Source organism: Salvelinus sp. IW2-2015, linkage group LG18, assembly GCF_002910315.2.
Source record: "Salvelinus sp. IW2-2015 linkage group LG18, ASM291031v2, whole genome shotgun sequence".
In the NCBI taxonomy this organism is placed as follows: domain Eukaryota; kingdom Metazoa; phylum Chordata; class Actinopteri; order Salmoniformes; family Salmonidae; genus Salvelinus; species Salvelinus sp. IW2-2015.
The window spans coordinates 64158369-64180019 of record NC_036858.1 but is presented as its reverse complement, the minus strand read 5'-3'; the positions used below and the strand labels follow the sequence as shown (position 1 = coordinate 64180019).

At 42.2% G+C, this 21651-nt stretch overlaps 2 protein-coding genes and 1 long non-coding RNA gene across 4 annotated transcripts in view; 1 reads left to right on the top strand and 2 right to left on the bottom strand.

Moving 5' to 3' along the window:
* Nucleotides 1–4578, top strand: part of LOC111978238 (glucose-induced degradation protein 4 homolog) — an 8962-nt gene extending 4384 nt beyond the window's left edge. Inside the window, exons 3-6 of the mRNA XM_024008187.2 lie at nucleotides 1648–1755; nucleotides 2298–2399; nucleotides 2539–2669; nucleotides 3032–4578. Of these exons, the coding sequence (XP_023863955.1) occupies nucleotides 1648–1755; nucleotides 2298–2399; nucleotides 2539–2669; nucleotides 3032–3095 (405 nt within the window). The 3' untranslated portion in view covers nucleotides 3096–4578. The remainder of the gene's footprint in view (nucleotides 1–1647; nucleotides 1756–2297; nucleotides 2400–2538; nucleotides 2670–3031) is intronic.
* A 10449-nt stretch (nucleotides 4579–15027) lies between these two features.
* LOC139029181 (putative nuclease HARBI1) lies at nucleotides 15028–17738 on the bottom strand. Of its 2 annotated transcripts, XM_070448650.1 has the most exons (5): nucleotides 17421–17738; nucleotides 16938–17334; nucleotides 16283–16839; nucleotides 15891–16002; nucleotides 15028–15797 (listed from the first exon to the last, which is right to left on the bottom strand). In XM_070448650.1, exons 3-5 carry the CDS (start codon nucleotides 16349–16351, stop codon nucleotides 15661–15663), a joined length of 318 nt encoding a protein of 105 aa, XP_070304751.1. In that variant the 5' UTR covers nucleotides 16352–16839; nucleotides 16938–17334; nucleotides 17421–17738; the 3' UTR covers nucleotides 15028–15660. The 2 variants fall into 2 exon arrangements, with proteins under 2 accessions (XP_070304751.1, XP_070304750.1); XM_070448649.1 differs by having other exon boundaries at nucleotides 16283–17334.
* Nucleotides 17739–17806: 68 nt separating this feature from the next.
* Nucleotides 17807–18771, bottom strand: LOC139029180 (uncharacterized). The gene is made up of 3 exons (XR_011481468.1): nucleotides 18370–18771; nucleotides 18004–18074; nucleotides 17807–17916 (listed from the first exon to the last, which is right to left on the bottom strand). It is a non-coding gene; the product is annotated as an uncharacterized lncRNA (long non-coding RNA).
* Between the last annotated feature and the right edge of the window lie 2880 nt (nucleotides 18772–21651).

Sequence of the window (21651 nt, the reverse complement as noted above, 5' to 3'; positions counted from 1 at the left end):
TCTGATAGGCTAATTGACATAATTTGAGTCAATTGGAGGTGTACCTGTGGATGTATTTCAAGGCCTACCTTCAAATGCAGTGCCTCTTTGCTTGACATCATGAGAAAATATAAAGAAATCAGCCAAGACCTCAGAAAACAAATTGTAGGCCTCCACAAGTTTGATTCATCCTTGCGAGAAATTTCCAAATGCCTGAAGGTACCATGTTCATCGCACCAAAATACGTTCATCTCTTGGAGACAGAACGCGTCTCCTTCCTGAGTGGTATGACGGCTACGTCATACGGCTACGTGGTCCCATGGTGTTTATACTTGCATACTATTGTTTGACGCGTTCTGTCTCCTAGAGATGGATGTACTTTGGTGCGAAAAGTGCAAATCAATCCCAGAACAACAGCAAAGGACCTTGTGAAGATGCTGGAGGAAACGGGTACAAAAGTATCTATATCCATAGTAAAACGAGTCCTATATTGACATAACCTGAAAGGCTGCTCAGCAAGGAAGAAGCCACTGCTCCAAAACTGCCATAAAAAAGCCAGACTAGGGTTTGCAACTGCACATGGGGACAAAGATTGTACTTTTTGGAGAAATGTCCTCTGGTCTGATGAAACAAAAATACAACTGTTTGGCCATAATGACCATCGTTATGTTTGGAGGAAAAAGGGGGAGGCTTGCAAGCCGAAGAACACCATCCCAACCGTGAAGAATGTGGGTGGCAGGATCATGTTGTGGGGGTGCTTTGCTGCAGGAGGTACTAGTGCACTTCACAAAATAGATGACATCATGAGGCTGGAAAATTATGTGAATATATTGAAGCAACATCTCAAGACATCAGTCAGGAAGTTAAAGCTTGGTCGCAAATGGGTCTTCCAAATAGACAATGAGCATACTTCCAACGTTGTGGCAAAATGGCTTAAGGACAACAAGGTCAAGGTATTGGAGTGACCATCACAAAGCCCTGACCTCAATCTTATGGAACATTTGTGGGCAGAACTGAGAAAGGGTGTGTGAGCAAGGAGGCCTACAAACCTGACTCAGTTACACCAGCTCTGCCAGGACAAATGGGCCAAAATTCACCGAACTTATTGTGGGAAGCTTGTGGAAGGCTACCCGACACGTTTGACCCAAGTTAAACAATTTAAAGGCAATTCTACCAAATACTAATTGAGTGTATGTAAACTTCTGACCCACTGGGAATGTGGTGAAAGAAATAAAAGGTGAAATAAATCAGTCTCTCTACTATTATTCTGACATTTCACATTCTTAAAATACAGTGGTGATCCTAACTGACCTAAGACAGGGAATTTTTACTCAGATTAAATGTCAGGAATTGTGAGAAACTGAGTTTAAAGGTATTTGGCTGAGGTGTATGTAATCTTCCAACTTCAACTGTAAATTAAAAAATTACCTCAACTAACCTGTACCTCCACACATTGACTAGGTACCGGTACACCCTGTTTAAAGCCTCGTTATTGTTTATTTTACTGTAGTTTATTTAGTTAATATTTTCTTAACTCTATTTCTTGAACTGCATTATTGGTTAATGGCTTGTAAGTAAGCATTTCACTTATGACAAATAACATTTGGTTTGATTTGATTCCCAGCCTATAACTTGTTTCTCTTTCTCTGTTGTGATTTTCTTCCATAGGAGTACCCCACTCTGACTACGTTCTTTGCTGGGGAGATCATCAGCAGGAAGCGTCCATTTCTAACCAGGAAGTGGGATGCAGATGAGGATGTGGATCGCAAGCACTGGGTAAATCAAAGATGTGATCTTTAATTTAGCCTTTAAAAAAAAAACGTGATTCCACCAACATTGCTCTGCTTTAGGCCTCAGATCCAAATGAAGTAGGCTAATCTTGTTTGGTGAGAATGGGGGGGCATCCCCCCCCCCCCCCCCCCCCTGAATGATGTTGGGTTGCAGTCACTGCTTATTTGGTCATATCAGGATTGAGTGAAGGTTGTGCTGAAAGTGGGGGCGGAGATTTCAATTAATGAGAGGATTCAATTAAGCTGGCCAGGGTTAAGAGTTTCTGTTTATGGGGATGGAGACTTCACTAGTCTGGTTAATATCTTCTCTCATGCATCTCCCCTTATCCAGCATATGACGCAGTTACACACAGTTCTAGTTCTGTGTTTCTGAGATCAGGTTGCTACAGAACAGTGGTTTGGCTTTTACTGTCTGATATCAGTAGATTTGTCAAGCAACAACAATAGTTCTGATTGTTAACAGATTGTACTGATCCAGCAAAAGGACCCCTTGTGGTGTGTTTTAACAATTTTCTATTTGGGCTCCAGGGCAAATTCCAAGCCTTCTACCAGTATGCAAAAACGTTTAACTCGGATGAGTTTGACTATGATGAGCTGAAGAACTCTGACTACATTTTCATGAGGTGGAAGGTAAGCTTAAACCTGACCGCATGTCACCTTTTCCTCCCCGACCAAGGAAAACCTGGAACATGCATATGAAGTTTGGAAACATTTCCCCTGTATAATGTTGTTATAAGGATGTACTAACTGTTGTTTTCCTCCTCCACAGGAACAGTTCCTGGTCCCTGATCACACAATTAAAGACATCAGTGGTGCTTCCTTTGCTGGTTTCTACTATATCTGCTTCCAGAAGTCCACAGCCACCATTGAGGGGTACTACTACCACAGGAGCTCAGAATGGTAACGGGACACTAAATACCAACGGGTTAATTCATGAACATTTTATGACTGATAACTTAGAACATATTCCTGTGCATCATCAGTTCTGATGATTTATTTTCTCTAAATTAATATTTTTTTATTTACACTGGTTTTGCAAATATTTGATGTCCTCAGGTTATCAAGGTCAGAATGGTGTTCATGCCCTGTTTCTGTGGGGCATGAAGTTATGTGATTTTTACTTCAGTCAAGTTAAACAGAATGCACTGTTCTCTGTAAGATATGAGTCAAGGACTAGAGGTTGATTTGGGACAGGCCAATGCATCTCTCCTCTCTTGACTTTCCACACTAACTAGCACTGTCTGACTCTGTCTCCTTCACAGGTACCAGTCTCTGAACCTCACCCATGTTCCAGAACACAGTGCAGCCATCTATGAGTTCCGGTGACCCAGGAATTGTGGCTCTGTTGGCTCAGAAGGACTGTAAGGCCTGCAGAAGCTACTGAGGCTGGGGAAGGACTGGGGAGAAGGGAACATGGAAACTGTTGTTACGATTACCAAGAGGACGAAGTACATTTACATTTAAGTCATTTAGCAGATGCTCTTATCCAGAGCGACTTACAAATTGGAAAGTTCATACATATTCATCCTGGTCCCCCCGTGGGAATTGAACCCACAACCCTGGCGTTGCAAGCGCCATGCTCTACCAACTGAGCCACACGGGACCTAAGTAAAGGAAATTATGGATTTATTGATGGACAGATGGAAGGAGGTCTTTTAGGCTGGAGCTTTCACAGATTAAGGGATGGAAAGATGGATGCAAAAGACTGAGGGAAAGGACTGCTCTGCCCCAGGGCAGGCAGGAACTTCATTCGTAAGATTGGGGCAGACAGCTGCAGCAGTGTGATGCTTTATAATTTCTTAATTTGTTTTAATGTCTGGTTTAAAATATCTTGTTTTCTTTCACTCTGCTGCTTTGAGGTCGAGTCCTGGACTCCATTACTACAGCACTTATCTTTGGACACTATAAATACAGCTGAAGATTCCCTCTTATGGACTTGTCTGCTGTTATCCAATCACAGCTGAGCTGAACAGATATTGGACAAGGATTCTTCTAGAAGTTTACTCTATCAAATGCTGGGTCAATTTTGAAGCTGAATGTTAGCGTTTGGAATAAAGTTTACTGATCTTTGAACTACAGGTCAGGCATCTTTTGGATTGGAGCTTTATAGACTTTATAGCTCATTGAATGACAGTGTTATTGTTTTATTGGAAAGCTCAGCTAACTTCTCTGATTGCCTGCGAAGAGATTTTGCAAGTTACATCTTCAGCTACCCATTCTAAAGCTTCAGAAGACAGAGTAATGAGTGTCTGGAGGTCTCTGACTAACGAGGTGACATTCATGATTACTTCTGTTGCTGGGTTTATTTGCCACACATTGTTGTGTTTAACTCCAGTGCAACACTGCTAACCCAGTGTACATGCATATTGTAATGCCACACGTAGATCCTGGTTGGATTTGACATGGAATCATGTTATTAGCCCCATGCAGTCGGCAGCATTTTACTTTTCACTTACAAAAAAATCAATGCCACCTCATCGTTAACTATGCAACATTATTTAACAGTACAACTCTGACTTCAACCATACAACTCGTTTTCAGAAACCAGATTTATTCTATAATGATAGTATTAAACGTGTCTTTCTCATTAAAGGAAATATTGTGTCTAATTGCCTTTTAAAGCAGTCCCTTGCCATGGAATGGTGCCATCTTTTTAAAGCTTATCAAAATGTGTGTGTGGAGTGAAAGTAGATTGGTGTGACCTGACTGGTTGTGGCTATGAGGAATGGAGTAAATCATATCAAAAAGCCTTGTCTTTTTCTTGAAAAATAAATGACTGTTGTATTAACTGTACTGCAATGACATACTAGCAATGGGTCCTGCTCTTTATATTTCTCATACAAACACCTACAATGAGCTAAATAAATATTATATCTGGTTGTATTTTCTGAGCCACATCAAGGTCAAGAATGCTCAGCGGAAAAAATGTGTGCAGTTTTTGGTTACCTGTTCCTACCTACAAACCACTGCCCTCTAGTGGTCATACCTATCTGATACACAATGTTTTGTCAATAGTTTACAACAAAGTATTCTGGGTCATAACGAAAAAAAGGATTCCATAACACAGAACGCTTCGACTGGTGACGCCTGGAAAATAAAGAAAAACTAAGCTCTGTTTCTGCATCGATCTGATCTGACATACAACAGGCTTACATTTCGGCGTAATCGCCTTAATTAAATCCTTGGCGGTCAGTGAAAGTAACCAATTACTTTATTTTTATGTTTTCATAAACAACACAAAAACAAAACGCCCACTACACAAATCATTCTCTGAGACGGTCAACATACGATTTCCAAATTCTGTCAAATGTGTCTGGTTTATGTTATATAGAATCTAATGGGGTGTAGCTTGGTAGTTCAGTCCTCCAGTTTGATAAGGGTGAATATGAGGCGTACCAATTGATCGCTATTCATTTGTCCGTAGCAATTAGACCTGGATTGCAAAACTTTCTCTGATATTGATCACCAATATTTACATTTCCCAACAGACAATCTTGGAGATGGGTGGATATAAAATTCCTATACACAATAAAATGATAGCACATACATTATCCCAAAATAGTGTTCAGAGGATGCTGGTGGGAGAAGCTATAGGAGGACAAGCTCATTGTAATGGCTGGAATGTATATATGGAACTGTATTGAACACAGCAAACACATGGAAACTTTTTGCATCTCCAACAGCGATGTGACATTTCTGGGTGCATTACATTCATTCTGGCAGGAATGTGGTAAATCCTATGAATGATCTTAAATTGCTGTAGTTTCTGTCCCATGTTGTAGGAGCAGGTATGAGCATTTTCAAATATCTGTGACCAATAGTTCTCCATTTCTTCCTTTAGATCAGGTAGAGTTTCAATCAACCCTTGATATAACTTGGCAATCAACGTCTTTGGCGTAGAAGGTTCTTTCGTTATGTTTTCTATGTTAGATGCCTTTAGGTTCATCCAGATTTGTTGAAGCGAATTGAATAAGATTTCTGAGTTGTAAGAACATAAAGAAATCGGATTTGGATAATCCAAATCTTTTTTGTAATTGATTGAATGACAGCAGAGATCCATCATAGTACACATGCTCAAAATGTATGATGCTGCTTTGGAACCAGGATTTAAAGGTGGTATCATTAAACGCTGGAGGTACAGTGGGGTAATTCCAGATACGGGTGCTGGCGATATTGGTTCTTTCCACCTCCTGAATGTATGTTCATTTTCCCAAATACGAATGGAATGGAGAATCATTAGATGCTAAATTTGACCCGTGATGAGCTTCGAACTCGCATATGCTAGACGTTTGCGTTAATTATGTTTGCCTCAAGTAACCATCTGTCCAACATATCATACTACACTGAACAAAAATCTAAACGCAACATCTAAAGTGTAGGTCCCATGTTTCATGAGCTGAAATAAAAGATCCCAGAAATGTTCCATACACACAAAAAGCTTATTTCTAAAGCAATGTGTGCACAAATTAATTTACATCCCTGTTAGTGAGCATTTCTCCTTTGACAACATAATCCGTCCACCTGACAGGTGTGGCATATCAAGAAGCTGATTAAACAGCATAATCATTACACAGGTGCACCTTGTGCTGGGGACAACAAAAGGCCACTCTAAAATGTGCAATTTTGTCACACAACACAATGCCACAGATMTCTCAAGTTTGGAGGGAGCGTGCAATTGGCATGCTGACGGCTGGAATGTCCACCAGAGCTGTTTATTTTTATTTCACCTTTATTTAACTAGGGTAGGCCAGTTGAGAGCAAGTTCTCATTTACAACTGCGACCTGGCCAAGATAAAGCAAAGCAGTGCAACAAAAACAAAAACACAGAGTTACACATAAACAAACGTACAGTCAATAACACAATATAAAAATCTATGTACAGTGTGTGGAAATGTAGAAGATTAGGAAGGTAAGGCCATAGAGGCAAAATAATTACAATTTAGCATTGGAGTAATAGATGTGCAGATGATGATGTGCAAGTAGAGATACTGGGGTGCAAAAGAGCAAAAAGATAAATAACAATATGGGGATGAGGTTGTGTGCTATTTACAGATTGGCTGTGTACAGGTACAGTGATCGATCGGTAAGCTGCTCTGACAGCTGATGCTTAAGGTTAGAGAGGGAGATATTAGACTCCAGCTTCAGTGATTTTTGCAAATTTTTCCAATCATTGGCAGCAGAGAACTGGAAGGAAAGAAGGCCAAAGGAGTTGTTGGCTTTGGGGGTGACCAGTGAAATATACCTGCTGGAGCGCGTGCTACGGGTGGGTGTTGCTATGGTGACCAGTGAGCTGAGATAAGGCGGAGCTTTACCTAGCAAAGACTTGTAGATGACCTGGATCCAGTGGGTTTGGCAACGAATATGTAGCGAGGGCCAGCCAACGAGAGCATACAGGTCGCAGTGGTGGGTAGAATATGGGGCTTTGGTGACAAAACAGATGGCACTGTGATAGACTACATCCAGTTTGCTGAGTAGAGTGATGGAGGCTATTCTGTAAATGACATCGCCAAAGTTAAGGATCGGTAGTACAGTTAGTTTTACGAGGGTATGTTTGGCAGCATGAGTGAAGGAGGCTTTGTTTGCGAAATAGGAAGCCGATTCTAGAATTCATTTTGGATTGGAGATGCTTAATGTGAGTCTGGAAGGAGTTTATAGTCTAACCAGAAACCTAGGTATTTGTAGTTGTCCTGTGTGTATCAAGAATGGTCCACCACCTAAATGACATCCAGCCAACTTGACACAACTGTGGAAGCATTGGAGTCAACATGGGCCAGCATCCCTGTGGAACGCTTTCAACACCTTGTAGAGTCCATGCCCTAACGAACTGAGGCTGCTCTGAGGGCAAAAGAGGGTGCAACTCAATATTAGGAAGGTTTTCAGTGTAAGTGTTGGCTGGTGCAATCAAATTTCCCCTCTGGGGGATTAATAAAGTACTATCTTATTGCTATTTCGAGGACACCTATGGGAGGTCTTAAACGCCAAGCATGTGTGGTCAGATGGGGTAACAGTGTTTCAGAGACTAACAACATGTGATTCAATTCCACTGTTTTCCCCTTCCATTTATGAGGCGAGACTCAAAAGCCATATCCTCTGTCCTCTCACAATGAATATAAAGTAGACCTAGAGGGTATGAGCTGCCAATATAAAGTAGACCTAGAGGGTATGAGCTGCCAATATAAAGTAGACCTAGAGGGTATGAGCNAATATAAAGTAGACCTAGAGGGTATGAGCTGCCAATATAAAGTAGACCTAGAGGGTATGAGCTGCCAATATAAAGTAGACCTAGAGGGTATGAGCTGCCAATATAAAGTAGGCCTAGTGGGTATAAATCAAAGCAATTTTATTGGTCACATACCAGTGTTTAGCAGATGTTATTGCGGGTGTAGCGAAATGCTTGCGCTTCGAGCTCCGACAGTGCAGTAATATCTAACAAGTAATATCTAACAGTTTCACAACATACACCCAAAAATACACGTAAAACTAAGTAAGGAATGGATTAAGAATATATACATATATGTCAGAGCAGCATTGGACTAAGATACAGTGGCATATGTAACGGATGTGAAATGGCTAGCTAGTTAGCGGTGGTGCGCGCTAATAGCGTTTCAATCGGTTACGTCACTCGCTTTGAGACCTTGAAGTAGTGGTTCCCCTTGCTCTGGAAGGGCCGCGGCTTTTGTGGAGCGATGGGTAACGATGCTTCGTGGGTGTCAGTTGTTGATGTGTGCAGAGGGTCCCTGGTTCGCGCCCGGGTCGGGGCGAGGGGACGGACTAAAGTTAAACTGTTACACATAGTATAGAATACACTATATACATATGAGATGGGTGATGCAGCATTTACACACAATTAAAGTGACTAAGATACCGTAGAATATTATAGAGTACAGTTTACACATATGAGATGAGTAATGCAAGATACGAATACATTATTAAAGTGGCTAGTGTTTCATTTCCTTAAGATGGCCAGTGGTTCCTAATCTATGTCTATAGGCAGCAGCCTCTGATGTGCTGGAGATGGCTGTTTAACAGTCAGTGGTGTAGTATAGAATAGAATATAGTATATACATATGAAATGGGTGATGTAATATGTAAACACAATTTAAAGTGACTAAGATACTGTAGAATGGTGTGGAGTGCAGTTTATACATTCCTAATCTATGCCTATTGGCAGGCGCCTCTGATGTGCTAGTGATGGCTGTTTAGCAGTCCGATGTCCTTAAGATAGAGACTGAAAAACAGCTTCTCGGTCCCAGCTTTGGTGTACCTGTACTGACCTCGCCTTGTGTATGTGTATGTGGATGATAGTGGGTTGAACAGGCAGTGGCTCGGGTGGTTGATGTCCTAGATCAGGGGTGTCAAACTCATTTCGCATCGTGGGCCACATACGGCCTAGGGAGATGTCAAGTGGGCCAGACCATTAAAATTATACCATACTCTGCTATAAATAACCAAAATATCATGTCTTTCCTTTGTTTTGGTGTAAAGAAGCACAAGAACATTAGGAAAATATTGAAATTTAATGAACTATCCTTTTACAAAACATTTCATGAAACACCTCATATTTCCTTAGACAAATGTGCAATTTACTTGTTTATGTGCAATAAAGCTTGTCGCTTCTCGGGACATACAAGTTCAGCCGCCTCATCATGCATCGTTTAACAAAGTCACCGTCGGAATACGGCTTTGATGCTAATGCTATTTCGCTAGCAATTAGGTAGCTGGCTTTTACCGCTGCTTCACTGACTTCTCGGCTCTGGATGAAAGTTGACTGCTGTTTCCTCAGACCCGCCAGCAATTCGTTAATCTTATCTCTTCTCAGTTGTCCTTGCAAGCCGTCATATTTTTCGCTGTGATGAGTCTCGTAGTGGCGTCGAATATTATATTCCTTCAATACCAAACTTGGTGAAACACACCAAGCACGAAGGTTTTCCGTGCATCTCTGTAAATAAATAGGACGTGGTCCATTTTTCTTTGAAAATTCTACACGCCTTATCTACTTTTCTCCGTTTGGATAACGACATTTTGGCTAATGAGGGTGTAGCGGAGAGGTAGAGACCAAGGTATTAACAACGTCGTAACAAGCAGCAGATGGCGCATTGATACCGTCTGCTGTTTTCAGTCTGTCTCAGTGATGCAGCTTGTCTTCTACTCTGATGGAAAGAGTGCGCCCCTTAGCGGATAATCCATGAATTGCAGCGAATTAAAAATATTAATTCCATGTCTTTTATGCATTTTTTCCACTTTCAAATTATCCTGCGGGCCTGATCGAACCTCCTTGGGGGCCGGTTCCGGCCCGCGGGCCGTATGTTTGACACCCCTGTCCTAGATGATCTTTTTGGCCTTCCTATGGCATCAGGTGCTGTAGGTGTCCAGGAGGGCGGGAAGTTTTTCCCTGTGCATTGGGCAAACTGCAGCACCCTCTGGAGAGCTTTGCGGTTATGGGCAGTGCAGTTGCCGTACCAGGCGGTGATGCACAATTTACCATTCATTTCAATTGGGCACAAAATTATCTGAAACACAACTAAAACAAATCGCAAATGCATCCAACAAGTTTGTAAAGTCACAAGCTTGATGTAGTCATTGCTAGGAATATGGGACCAAACACTAAACATTTTATTACTTTAATACACATATAAGTGGATTTGTCACAATACTCTTGGTCCCATAAAATCGGGGGACTAGGTACAAAAAGTGCTGTAATTTCTAAACGGTTCAGCCGATATGGATGAAAATACCCTCAAATTAAATAGTTATTATATAATTTCACATCCCAAGTGATGGAGTACAGACACAAAATAACTAAATGTGTCACTGTCCCAAAACTATTGGAGCTCACTGTATATTCAGTACAGTGCACTCCAGTGGATAAACCCCACAGCAGTGGATAAACCCCATGTCACTGGATAAACCCCAGGTCACTGGATAAACCCCAGGTCACTGGATAAACCCCATGTCACTGGATAAACCCCATGTCACTGGATAAACCCCATGTCACTGGATAAACCCCATGTCACTGGATAAACCCCATNCCCCATGTCACTGGATAAACCCCATGTCACTGGATAAACCCCATGTCACTGGATAAACCCCATGTCACTGGATAAACCCCATGTCACTGGATAAATCCCATGTCACTGGATAAACCCCATGTCACTGGATAAACCCCATGTCACTGGATAAACCCCATGTCACTGGATAAATCCCATGTCACTGGATAAATCCCATGTCACTGGATAAATCCCATGTCACTGGATAAACCCCAGGTCACTGGATGAACCCCAGGTCACTGGATGAACCCCAGGGCAGTGCTTGAAGTCATGACCAAAGTTGTTGCTATTTTTCAAATGACCACAAGAGAAGAGCAAAAGACCTGTAGAGCAAACCCCATTGATACAACCCTGCTATCTATTCTTTGATAATATAACGTTACACATTAAAATAAAAAACTGCTTATTTGTGAAGGTAATAATAATAATAATTCATTTAATTTGTAAAGCACTTTTCTATGGAAGAGTATTAGGGCCAGGTGAAGAGAAAAAAATAATAAACGTGATGGGTGGTTGCAGTGGCGATTTTAGCATGTAAATCTAGGTGGAGCAAACCAAAAAAAGTGGGATGCATGCCAGTAAAGCCACTACACAACACAACACTACACAATACATTAGTTGCACTATAACAGTGACAAACGGTGKCCACAAACTGTTAGGGCCTACATAAAGATGTCCCAACAGCAGAGTCTGAACAGCAGAGTCCCAACACCTTACCACTGCTACACCTGGCTTTCAGCGGAGCCTTGTCTGTTATCGAAACAATTCATTCAGCCTCAATTACTACCTTTAAAAAAACATATCTGATATGGCAGACTTGCTTAATACTGACAATTGAGATGTACAGACAATGGCATAAGGGGACGACAAGCGGATAAGAGGCAATCCGTAATTTCGATTAAGACATGAGCAAGTGACTTCGGAAATAGTCACTATAACTATTTGTTTAGCACTTTTGAAAATGTACAATGACAGAATTCAGAACATGGGCCGTTCTTACAGTGAACCTGTACAAGTTAGAACTGTAGGATAAATAAATGGGGCATATAAACAGACAATGAAAGCGCTTACAATATTCGATGAATACATTGCTCTAAAACAGGTTATAGGCTATTTGTGCGCTACCAAGTTAGAACAGTAGGTGAAATTAAGAGGTGAAAATAGTAGTGATGGGCATTCCGGCTCTTTTCAGTGAGCCGGGCTTGTTCGGCTCAGCTCACCAAAAAGGGTTGGCTCCTTTGGCTCCCAAATGGCTCTTTAAAAAAAATATGTTTCGTATTTTTTCAAGTCAAACAGTTTGCGATAGTTTGACTATGATTGGTGTTAAAACAATTCTAATTAAATTATTAAATGAAATCATATTTAAAAATGCATTGGTTTGTTATGAAAAAGAATGCTATTAAACATTTGCATTTAAAGTATAACTTTTTTAAGTATATAAACAAAGTGCATATAAATGTAACAATTCAAGACTAATACAATCTGAACAGCATAATAATAGAATATTGCACCATATCAAAGAAAAATAAATAACAATGTGCAAAACTGCAGCATCCCACTTAAAACAAAAAGGATCTGACCTCCGTTATTGCATCTTTGTGCTGCATCCCCAGTTGCTCTCTCGTCAAACAGCATCCAAACAGCAGACGTTTGTGGCACTACTGCTGGTGCTTCTGCTCCATCTGATCCCTCTTCTTCCTGTTGCCCTGGTGCCTGAGCCAGCTGACTGCTGGGGCTGTCCCCCCCTGCTGCTGAGGTTAATCTTTGAAGAGCCTCATCAATCGCTCTGGCATCACTGAAGGCTAACTTCTTAAACCTGGGGTCAAGTGCAGCGGTTTCTGATAGCACGTGATTATATTCCATTCTGTGGAACTTTCTGTCCATTGATGAACGTAGGGTGTCCATCAACTCTGTCACATGTCCTGTGGTTACATTTGCTTCTCTCTGGCGGCTGGCTGTGATTCGCTTTAGACCCTTACACAGGAGTATCATTTTTGAGGCTGTCACATAGCTGAAAAGACAGAACAGTAACTTATTAGTTCAGGTTTTGTCTACTGATACTACATTCTAATCTACTGCTCATATACATATATAATACTGGGTTAAATAATGATGTAGTAATAACTGCTTACTGTACATCTCTCCACTGATCTCCACAGTGACCTGCTCAAAGGGTTCCAGGACTCTGCACAACTCCTCCACCACCTCCCATTCCTCTGGGATCAGAGCATCAACAGGTGCATTGACATTGGCCAGGGTAGAGATGATGGCATCCTTTGACTCAAGAAACCGCTTCAACATATAAAATGTTGAATTCCACCTTGTAGTGCAGTCTTGTTTAGGCCTCAGCTCAGGCATCCCCATCTGGCCTTGTGTAGTTTTTCAGCACCTACTGTGCTCCTGTGGAAGTATTCCACAGCTGCTTTCACTTTGTCCACAGTAGGCATCATCACCCTCAGAGCATCTCTTACAATCAAGTTGATTGTGTGGGCAAGACATGGATGATGGGTCCATTTTAGTTACGTTAGCTGCATTGTCGCTAACACAACAGACCACTTTTCCATCTACTTGCCATTCTCTGGCCACTCTCAACAGTTCCTCTGCCAAGTTCTCTGAGGTGTGTCTGTTGCTGAACTCAAAGCAGTCCAGAAGACAGCTAGACATCGAAAAATCTTCAATGAAGTGACATATAACTGACATGTAAGAACTGGTTACCCTTGATGTCCAGCAGTCAGTGGTAAGGCAAACTGCAGTAGCTTTTTGGACTCTTTCCCAGTCTGAAGCCTGTGTGCTCTCGTACAGTTGTGGAATAAGTGATTTTGAAAGGGTTTTCCTCCACAATCGAAAATGGCTGGAAATCGGTGGCAATCATTTTAGCCAATACGATATCAATTTGGCCTTGTTTTGCTACAGACATAGACTTTGGCATAAACTGATCCATAGAAGACTGCGTTGCTGTGGGTCGTGGAGTAGGCCTACTTGACTGAGTGGATACATCTCCACGTGTGGAGGTGCTGGCTCCACCACTATCACTAGCAGGCTTGCTAGTTTCTCGAAACTCCGCTACAGATAGCTTCATAGTTGGGTGCAGTTCGCATATGCCGGTGTAGGTTGCGCGTAGAACCGGCTTTATATGAGATTTTGTTCTGGCAAATTCTACTCTGTACTCTAACATTGTGTACATTATTAAAATGCTACTGTGATTCCAACTCATTTTCCAGCTGTTGTTTTCACAGCTGTCCTTCTCTCTCCTCGGCTGCTAAGTGTGTGACTGAGTGAGTTGGCTCGGCCCTCCCTCACAGGTGAGGCTGTTAGCCTGAGCAGACAGTCAATTAAATAAGCTTTTAATTTGACACGTCAAATAACACAATTCTACTGTAGAATGTTGTGCGTGATGAATTTGCACGTGCAAGTCAAGCACCACCAATACTATCAGTGGCGCTGTCAAAGCTGTACAAAAAAGTTGCCAAACAAGCACACACCAGGGGCCTGTTGCACAAAACTAGGATAAGGGATTAAGCCAGGATATCTTGGTGATCCTGGCTCAATTGATCCGTAATCCGGTTGCACTAAAGATGGATAGGGGGCAGGAGGATATGTTATGGTATAAATTACCATGGAGATTTATTCTGTGGAGCTAGCCTGCTCCAGACCAGGCTAAATTCCAGGATCTATTTAATCTCATCCCTAATGTCAGTCAGCAGTCACCACAAATGGAAACCATAGTTATTTCACTGCTCACTAATACATTGTTATCACATATAACTAGACCCACTGTTATTATTTAAACGTTTGTGATCATTAATTTCAATGATTTTGGATAAAAAATGATTTTTAGATGATGTTGCTATCATTAGATAATTTACAGTTTCCCATAGACTATAAGGCTATATATAAAATGATAGAATATTAGGGCCACAGAGGGGAAAAAAACACAAGTCATAATATTGTAACCAGTTGTTTTAAAGGAGGACAGTTGTTAAAATGACAGATGTGGGGCATTTCGTGAAATTGTACTTCAGTATGGTTTCATAAACAAGACATGCTGATGTGCCAGAATATTAAGTATCACATTGTATAAGTATCAAAACTGTAAAAACAATATGTAGCTTTTCTGCAGAAAGAACCAGCCTCATAAATTTATGACTTTATCCTTTTTCTTCAGTGTGGCCCTAGTACTCTGTCATATAAACAAATACACATTCCATATGAATATAAAAACACAATGTGTAACATTATGTTCCTTTATTGAATAAGGACAAAACAAAAGCAGGTAAACCATCAGCTCCTTTCGAAACTGAATTCACAGTGACTCTACAAGATGGAAAGCACAGAATCCAAGCATATTATACAAAATGATACATACACATTCAAAGGTCTGTATATAACACACCCTGCATGTCTGCACACTAAAATAAATGCAGGACAAATCCATACACATCAACTGAACAGACAAATGAATGGATGCAGTAGCCTCCCTGCAGCCTTGTATTACACACAGTATACCGCACAAACATCATAAGAGGCCAAATTCGTCAAAAAACGAACCCAAAAAAAACCAAATTCCTCTGCCACCGCAGGACATATTTAACCAAAATTGAAAGCACACATACTAACTAAAATAATTCAACACATATTGGTCCCTCAGCAGCCGACCACTGTCGTCATCAGGGAAGATTGCCGGATTGTCCCAGTCCATGGCTGGTGGCACTCTGGGGCCCTCTCCTTCCTCAGGCAGGCCACATTGTGGAGGACAGCACAAGCCACAGTAATATCACATGCCCTAACAGGGCTGACCCTTAATTTGTGAAGGCAGTGAAAGCGTGCCTTCAGGAGGCCAAAGGTCATTTCAACTCTGGCCCTGGCCTGGCATGGGCATGGTTGTAGGCCTGCTGTGCTTCCTGGGGGTCTGTGAAAGGTGTCAGGAGAAAAGGCTGGCAGCCATACCCCCTGTCTCCCAGCAACACACCAGAGAATTCACCTGTCAACACAAAATCTCATCATTACTACCTCATAAACACAGTGATATTCTTGCACAGCCATGATGGTTATAAATAGGGGTTGTGTGGCTTACCTTGTGATAGGCACTGATAGATTTCAGAGGCCCGAAAGATTCTGGAGTCATGGACTGAGCCAGGCCATTTTGCCACAACATTGCTGATCACACAGTCAGCATTGCAGACCATCTGAAATCATAAGATGAGGAATATTACACCAATCAATGCACATCACTGGCAATGCAGAGTGTTCGTCAATGGACAATATCAAAAAGTTATGTTCACCTGAACATTAATGCTGTGAAAGGATTTCCTATTCACAAAATCGGCCTCATGGGCACCTGAGGGGGCTTTTATCCTTATGTGTGTGCAGTCCACTGCACCAATGACATTGGGAAACCTGTCACACAAAGTAATGAGTATCCTACTATGTGTTAACAGTTGTCCTGTAATTTGTAGATCCTCTTACCTGCAATCCTATAGAACTCCTCTTTGATGTCACAGAGTCTTCTGTGGCCAGGGAAGGAGATGAAGACATCTGCTAATGCTTTGATAGCCAGACACACACTCCTTATTGTGCGGCAAATTTGTGCCTTGTTCAGCTGTTCTGCATCCCCCACTGAGTACAGGAAGGCTCCACTAGCAAAAAAGCGCAAGGCCACACAAACCATTTGCTCCACACTCAGTGCATGGCTCCGTGCAGTGCGGTGCTTAATCCTGGGACCCAGTAGTCTGCATAGATACCTGATGCCATCTGCAGAAAAACCTGTATCTTTCATATAGATGGTCATCAGGGAAGGCCAGTGGGTCCAACCGGTCCCTGAAGACCCTTTCTCGCCTGAAGGCTTCTCCTCAGCACAAGTGCTTCTTCATCCACCACATCTCGCACGAATGGGCATGCCATTGTCAGAGCAGAAAGGAACACACAATTTTGGGCCTTCATATAGGCTAGTGGCCACACCTGGTGCTGGGGGGGTGGGCAAAAGAGGGCGATGCCTTATAACGATGACTTGGTTGTACTGATTGCTGGGAAAATAAAAAAAACCTTAGAAAGATGCCACCGTCCTGTGTGCTCACAATAAGAGCTCATATGTCATGGCTCACTTGACTTTACGAGAATATACCTAATTTTTATTTTGAGCTGTGTCATCTTCTTGGAGCTGGGGGAGGAAAGAAAAATAATGATTAATACATTTGTGTTACAGTTAGCATACAGTGTACATTGAAGGCATATCTCACCTCCCTCTCAAGTTTTTTTATTTCAAGGTCCAGTTTCCTAATTGTCCTCTTTTTTATTTCGGACTCCAGTGCAAGATTTTCATCTTTTTCTTCTTGTACTGAATGTCTATGTCTGCCAGTTCTATTTGGCGCCGGAGGTGGTTGCCATACAACTTTCTGATAGCTTGTGAGCTCTGTGAACACAATACAATTAGCGCAGCTGGAATTTGGCAGGATGTGGTGTCCTTTTATTAATACGCACTATGTTGCCAGGCTGGTTTTCCACTGTATAGCATCTGGGTCCTGTAAAAGAAATTAGATTTTTTGATTTGATGAGGACTCCTCACCATTGTAGAGTAAATAGTACTTTCACAGTCTTAACATGATACCTCATGCCTTCTGGAATCCAGAGAGATGGTCTCCTCCTCATCATCGTCTCCATCATGTGCTGTTGCTGCTGCACTGGGGCCTTCACCCTATCACATTTAATCGGATTCATATTGAAGCTAGTAGACAAGACATGCCAGGCCTACAGTATGCCTTTGATGGAGTACTCACTGGATCAGCATCGTCTGGTGCTTGTGCTGGTGGCTCTAACAGGAACACAGTGCTGCCAGACACTGCAAGGCAATAGGTAAACCAAAGTCAGACAGTCCAAATTGATTCAATATGAATGTGGTTGTATCCCATGTAGAGATGGAAGGACATACCTTAATGAAGCGGGTGGCATCTTGGGAGGAACCTATGCTCGTCTCTTTCCCCAGGGATCCCCTCTAAGACGGGCCTGCCTTTTATTTAGCTCCAAGGCCATGTCCTCTGCTGGGGTAAGGTCAGCCTTTGGTGACCCACCACCCGTGCCTTGTCTGTGGGTATTCTTTTTCACTGCTAAAACAGTACAGACAATGTGTGAGCAGGCACCTTCTGGGTACAATATATGCTTGTGCTTTGTTAAATATTAGTCAGGGACCATACCATTCTGCAGAATGTTCTTGTATTTGATTTTGACCTGCTGCCATGTCCGTTTTGGCCCGTTCATGTTTAATCTACACACACACACACACACACACACACACACATTTAATGGAGTCACACTGCAAAAAATTACTTGGTATTTTTGTCTTGTTTCAGTAAAAATATCAAAAAATGGTATCATAGCTTTATACAGTGTGATGGAGTTACTTTACACAATTTCACTCATATCTGCAGTGCATTTCAATTAAAAATTTAACCGTTTCATAATTACAGTACAACTGCATTTTTGGAGATGTGAATTAAATATTTGAATTGTAATTGTGATGTTTCAGCGGAGCGGTGAGTGTGTAATTGTGCACTACTTACGCATTCAGGCGGTCTGCAATACTTTGCCACGCTTTTTCTCTTTGCTTTATCACTGTGGCGGTGTTGCCTTTCTTCTTAATTATATCTTTTACCTCCTCATATGCCTCCATGAGGATTTGTGCTTCCGACGGGGAAAAGTACGCGGCTCTAGTTGCCATGGTAAATCAGTTAATCTGTGATCTGTGGCGGGGTCTATTTGAGTGAGCCGTGAGCGCGCACCTATCCAGGATTGGTTTCACCTGGCTTAATGAATCCGTGTCTGCTCATCCTGGCTTGGTCTTTGTGCAACCAATTAAGCCTGGACGCACATGTTTTGGCTTCATTGAGCTCAGCTGAGTCATTTATCCCGGATGTCTTAATTCTACTTTTGTGCAACAGGCCCCAGGCCACGAACGATGGGTATACAATACCGTGTTGGTGAAAATAGACAAAATGATTAGGGTGAGGCACATGGCCTACTAACAGCTTACTACACAATATACACTTAGTATTACTTTCTTAGCTAGAGTAAACATTTCCCCCTTGCATATTACATAATTCATGCAGCAGCATCCAAGACACTTTTGGACTCACTTTGTGAAGGTGGCGCAGCGGTCCTTTCTGGGCAAATTTTGTCATCAAAGTCTGGCATTCTTTGGATTTATGGTGGGAACTCTGAAAACAAAACACAGCCACTCCATTGAATAGCAGGCTAACATTAGTGGTTTCTTTGCAACGCTTGGAGTTAGCAACTGATTCCTTCCAAACAACTCATTGTTGAATTTGCGATTTCCATCTTGTTGTGTAATCTTTATGTACAATGGCCGATGAGCACCGATACGTTTTATTTATAATTTCTCTTCATTATTAATCTTCATATGACAAGGATTAAAAAGGATTGTCGGCTTGATGACAACTGATGAGGACTGCTAGCTAAGACTTTGAAAGTAAGATGTTGACATGATCAGTCCAATCAAAGCTATTGTAGATATAACGTGATTTGATGTCATTCTATCTATGGCCAATGACCTTTAGCCTTCTTGGATGAGCACTTCTAATATAACTCTATGGCAGAACCCAAGGGGCAAACATTTTAGAGCTTTACGCTTAGAATTGGGGTGATGTACTGTCCCATGAGTGAGAGAAAACTGAGCCAATCAGGCGCAACGCTCTGTATTTTCTGCTGGCTAGCCCCACCACCACAGAAAGCACTGAGCTAGACTGAAACACCTGCATTTTGGAGCTGCCTTACTCAAGAAAGCAAAACAGAGACCATGTTTGTATGTGGCTTTATTAACTCAATCATATATATTTTTTTACATTGTTTGCAAACTGATATGTGACACATATTAWTGCCAAAATAGCAAGCAAAACAGGCAACCACCCCCCAAAATATATTTTTTATATATATTACATTTTTTACCTAAAAGTGTGGAGCTCAAAACCCCACCTGCCCTGAGTGATTGGTCGCCACTGGGTGGTTGTACTTGGAGATTTTTTGTGGCACGATAGTACTTTCGAGAATAAAGTGGCAATATTTTGAGAATAAGCTCGAAATTAAATTTCTTTCGAGAATAAAGTCTAAATACATTTAGTTAATAAAGTAGCAATATTTTGAGAATAAAGTGGGAATATTTCAAGAATAATGTCAAGATTACATTTTTAGAATAAAGTGGCAATATTTTTAGAATAAAGTGGCAATATTTTCAGAATAAAGAGGCAATATTCCTAAAGTGGCAATTATATTTCAAGATTAATGTATGGGGATTTGGTTAATTGCATGTCTCCCAGAGACATGCAGGGAGCCCTGTTGCTGTGTCCACCACTGTTGAAATGCCTGAGTTTGATGAACCTATTCTTTAGAATTGGCTTTAGTAACAAGGAAATCCTTGCTCTTTAAAAACTAAATAACCATATTATTATAACTATTAGGACAAAGAGGTTGTGCCACAGATCATTTTCAGAAGGAAGAACCATGGTTACATACATAGGGAGAGACGGGAGCGTTGTGTGTTTGCAGATGTGTGTGTGTGGTCGTAAAAAGTTGTGGCAAAACAAACAAATGGCCATCAATTTTGATCTAAAACACTCGTTCAAACAAGGAGTTACGCTTATTTGGTATTTGGTCTTTTAATAGGACACCCATTAGCTGATGTGAAAGCAGAACCTTCTTTTTCTGGGGTCCACACAAAACATAAAAAATGACATAAAACTGGGCTACGGCCGTTTGGGAACAACAGTCGGCCACATGCTTCAGTCTGGAGGGATTTGTGGCGGAGGTGAAAAAAGTTTTCGAGGCTCTGGTGTCCGGGAGAGAGGCTGTCCGGAAGCTACTCCAGCTTCGGCAGGACTCCCTCAGTGTGGCAGACTATGTGGTGGATTTCCACACGCTAGCAGCGGAGGGCGCCTGGAACCCGGAAGCGCTGTTCGACACGTTCCTGCACGGGTTATCGGAGGAAGTAAACGATGAGCTTGCAGCCCGGGAACTACCGACGGATCTCGACTCACTGATCGCTTTAACCTTCCAGGTCGATGGTCGGCTACGGGAACGTAGGAGGGAGAAGAGGTCTGATTGCGGTCCCAATAGCTCACTCAAGGATCCCACCTTGCATCTGATGAACTCCGGAAGCTCCTGGCGTCCATGTCCCAGAGAGGATTCGAGCTTACCCGAGTTCCTCCAAGAACCTCCGAAGACTGCCGATTCACCTCAGCTCGGCAGGGCTAGGCTGCCTCCAGCTGAACGTTTACGCAGACTTGACACCCAGAATTGTCTGTATTGCGGTACTGCCGGTCATTATGTGTTTACCTGTCCCTTCAAAAGACATAGCTCATTCGTTGGCGTAAGTACTCTGATGGGTCTTAAAGATCATTTTCTTCTCCCCTTATTCGCCCCCCTCTACATGCCATCCTGCTGTGGGGCGACCAGTCCAAGTCTCTCCAGGTACTCATCGACTCGGGAGGCCAATGTGAGTCTTATGGACGTCACCCTGGTGTCTGAACTGGGCATCCCCTCTCAACCCCTCTCCATTCCCATGGATGTTAGAGCATTGGACGGGCGCTCTATAGGCCGGGTCACCAACCATACCACCCCCATCAACCTACGAGTATCAGGGAACCACAGCGAGACGATCCAATTCCTGCTAGTTGAGTTTCCGCAGGTTCCCGTGGTATTGGAATTCTCTAGGCCCAGAGACACAATCCCTCTATTGACTGGGCTACTGGTGCCATCGTGGGCTCGAGCCCATCCTGCCACACTCATTGCCTGAAGTCAGCTTTGCCTGCCCCAGGACGTCTTCGTGGGGG

Coding starts and splice junctions, on each gene's coding strand:
- LOC139029181 (XM_070448649.1), bottom strand. CDS start 16,351: ATGTCTTCATCTCCTTCCCTGGCCACAGAAGACTCTGTGACATCAAAG. Junction 16,003..16,282: donor GGAGTTCTATAGGATTGCAG/GTAAGAGGATCT, acceptor TTATGATTTCAG/ATGGTCTGCAATGCTGACTG. Junction 15,798..15,890: donor CTATCAGTGCCTATCACAAG/GTAAGCCACACA, acceptor TTGTGTTGACAG/GTGAATTCTCTGGTGTGTTG.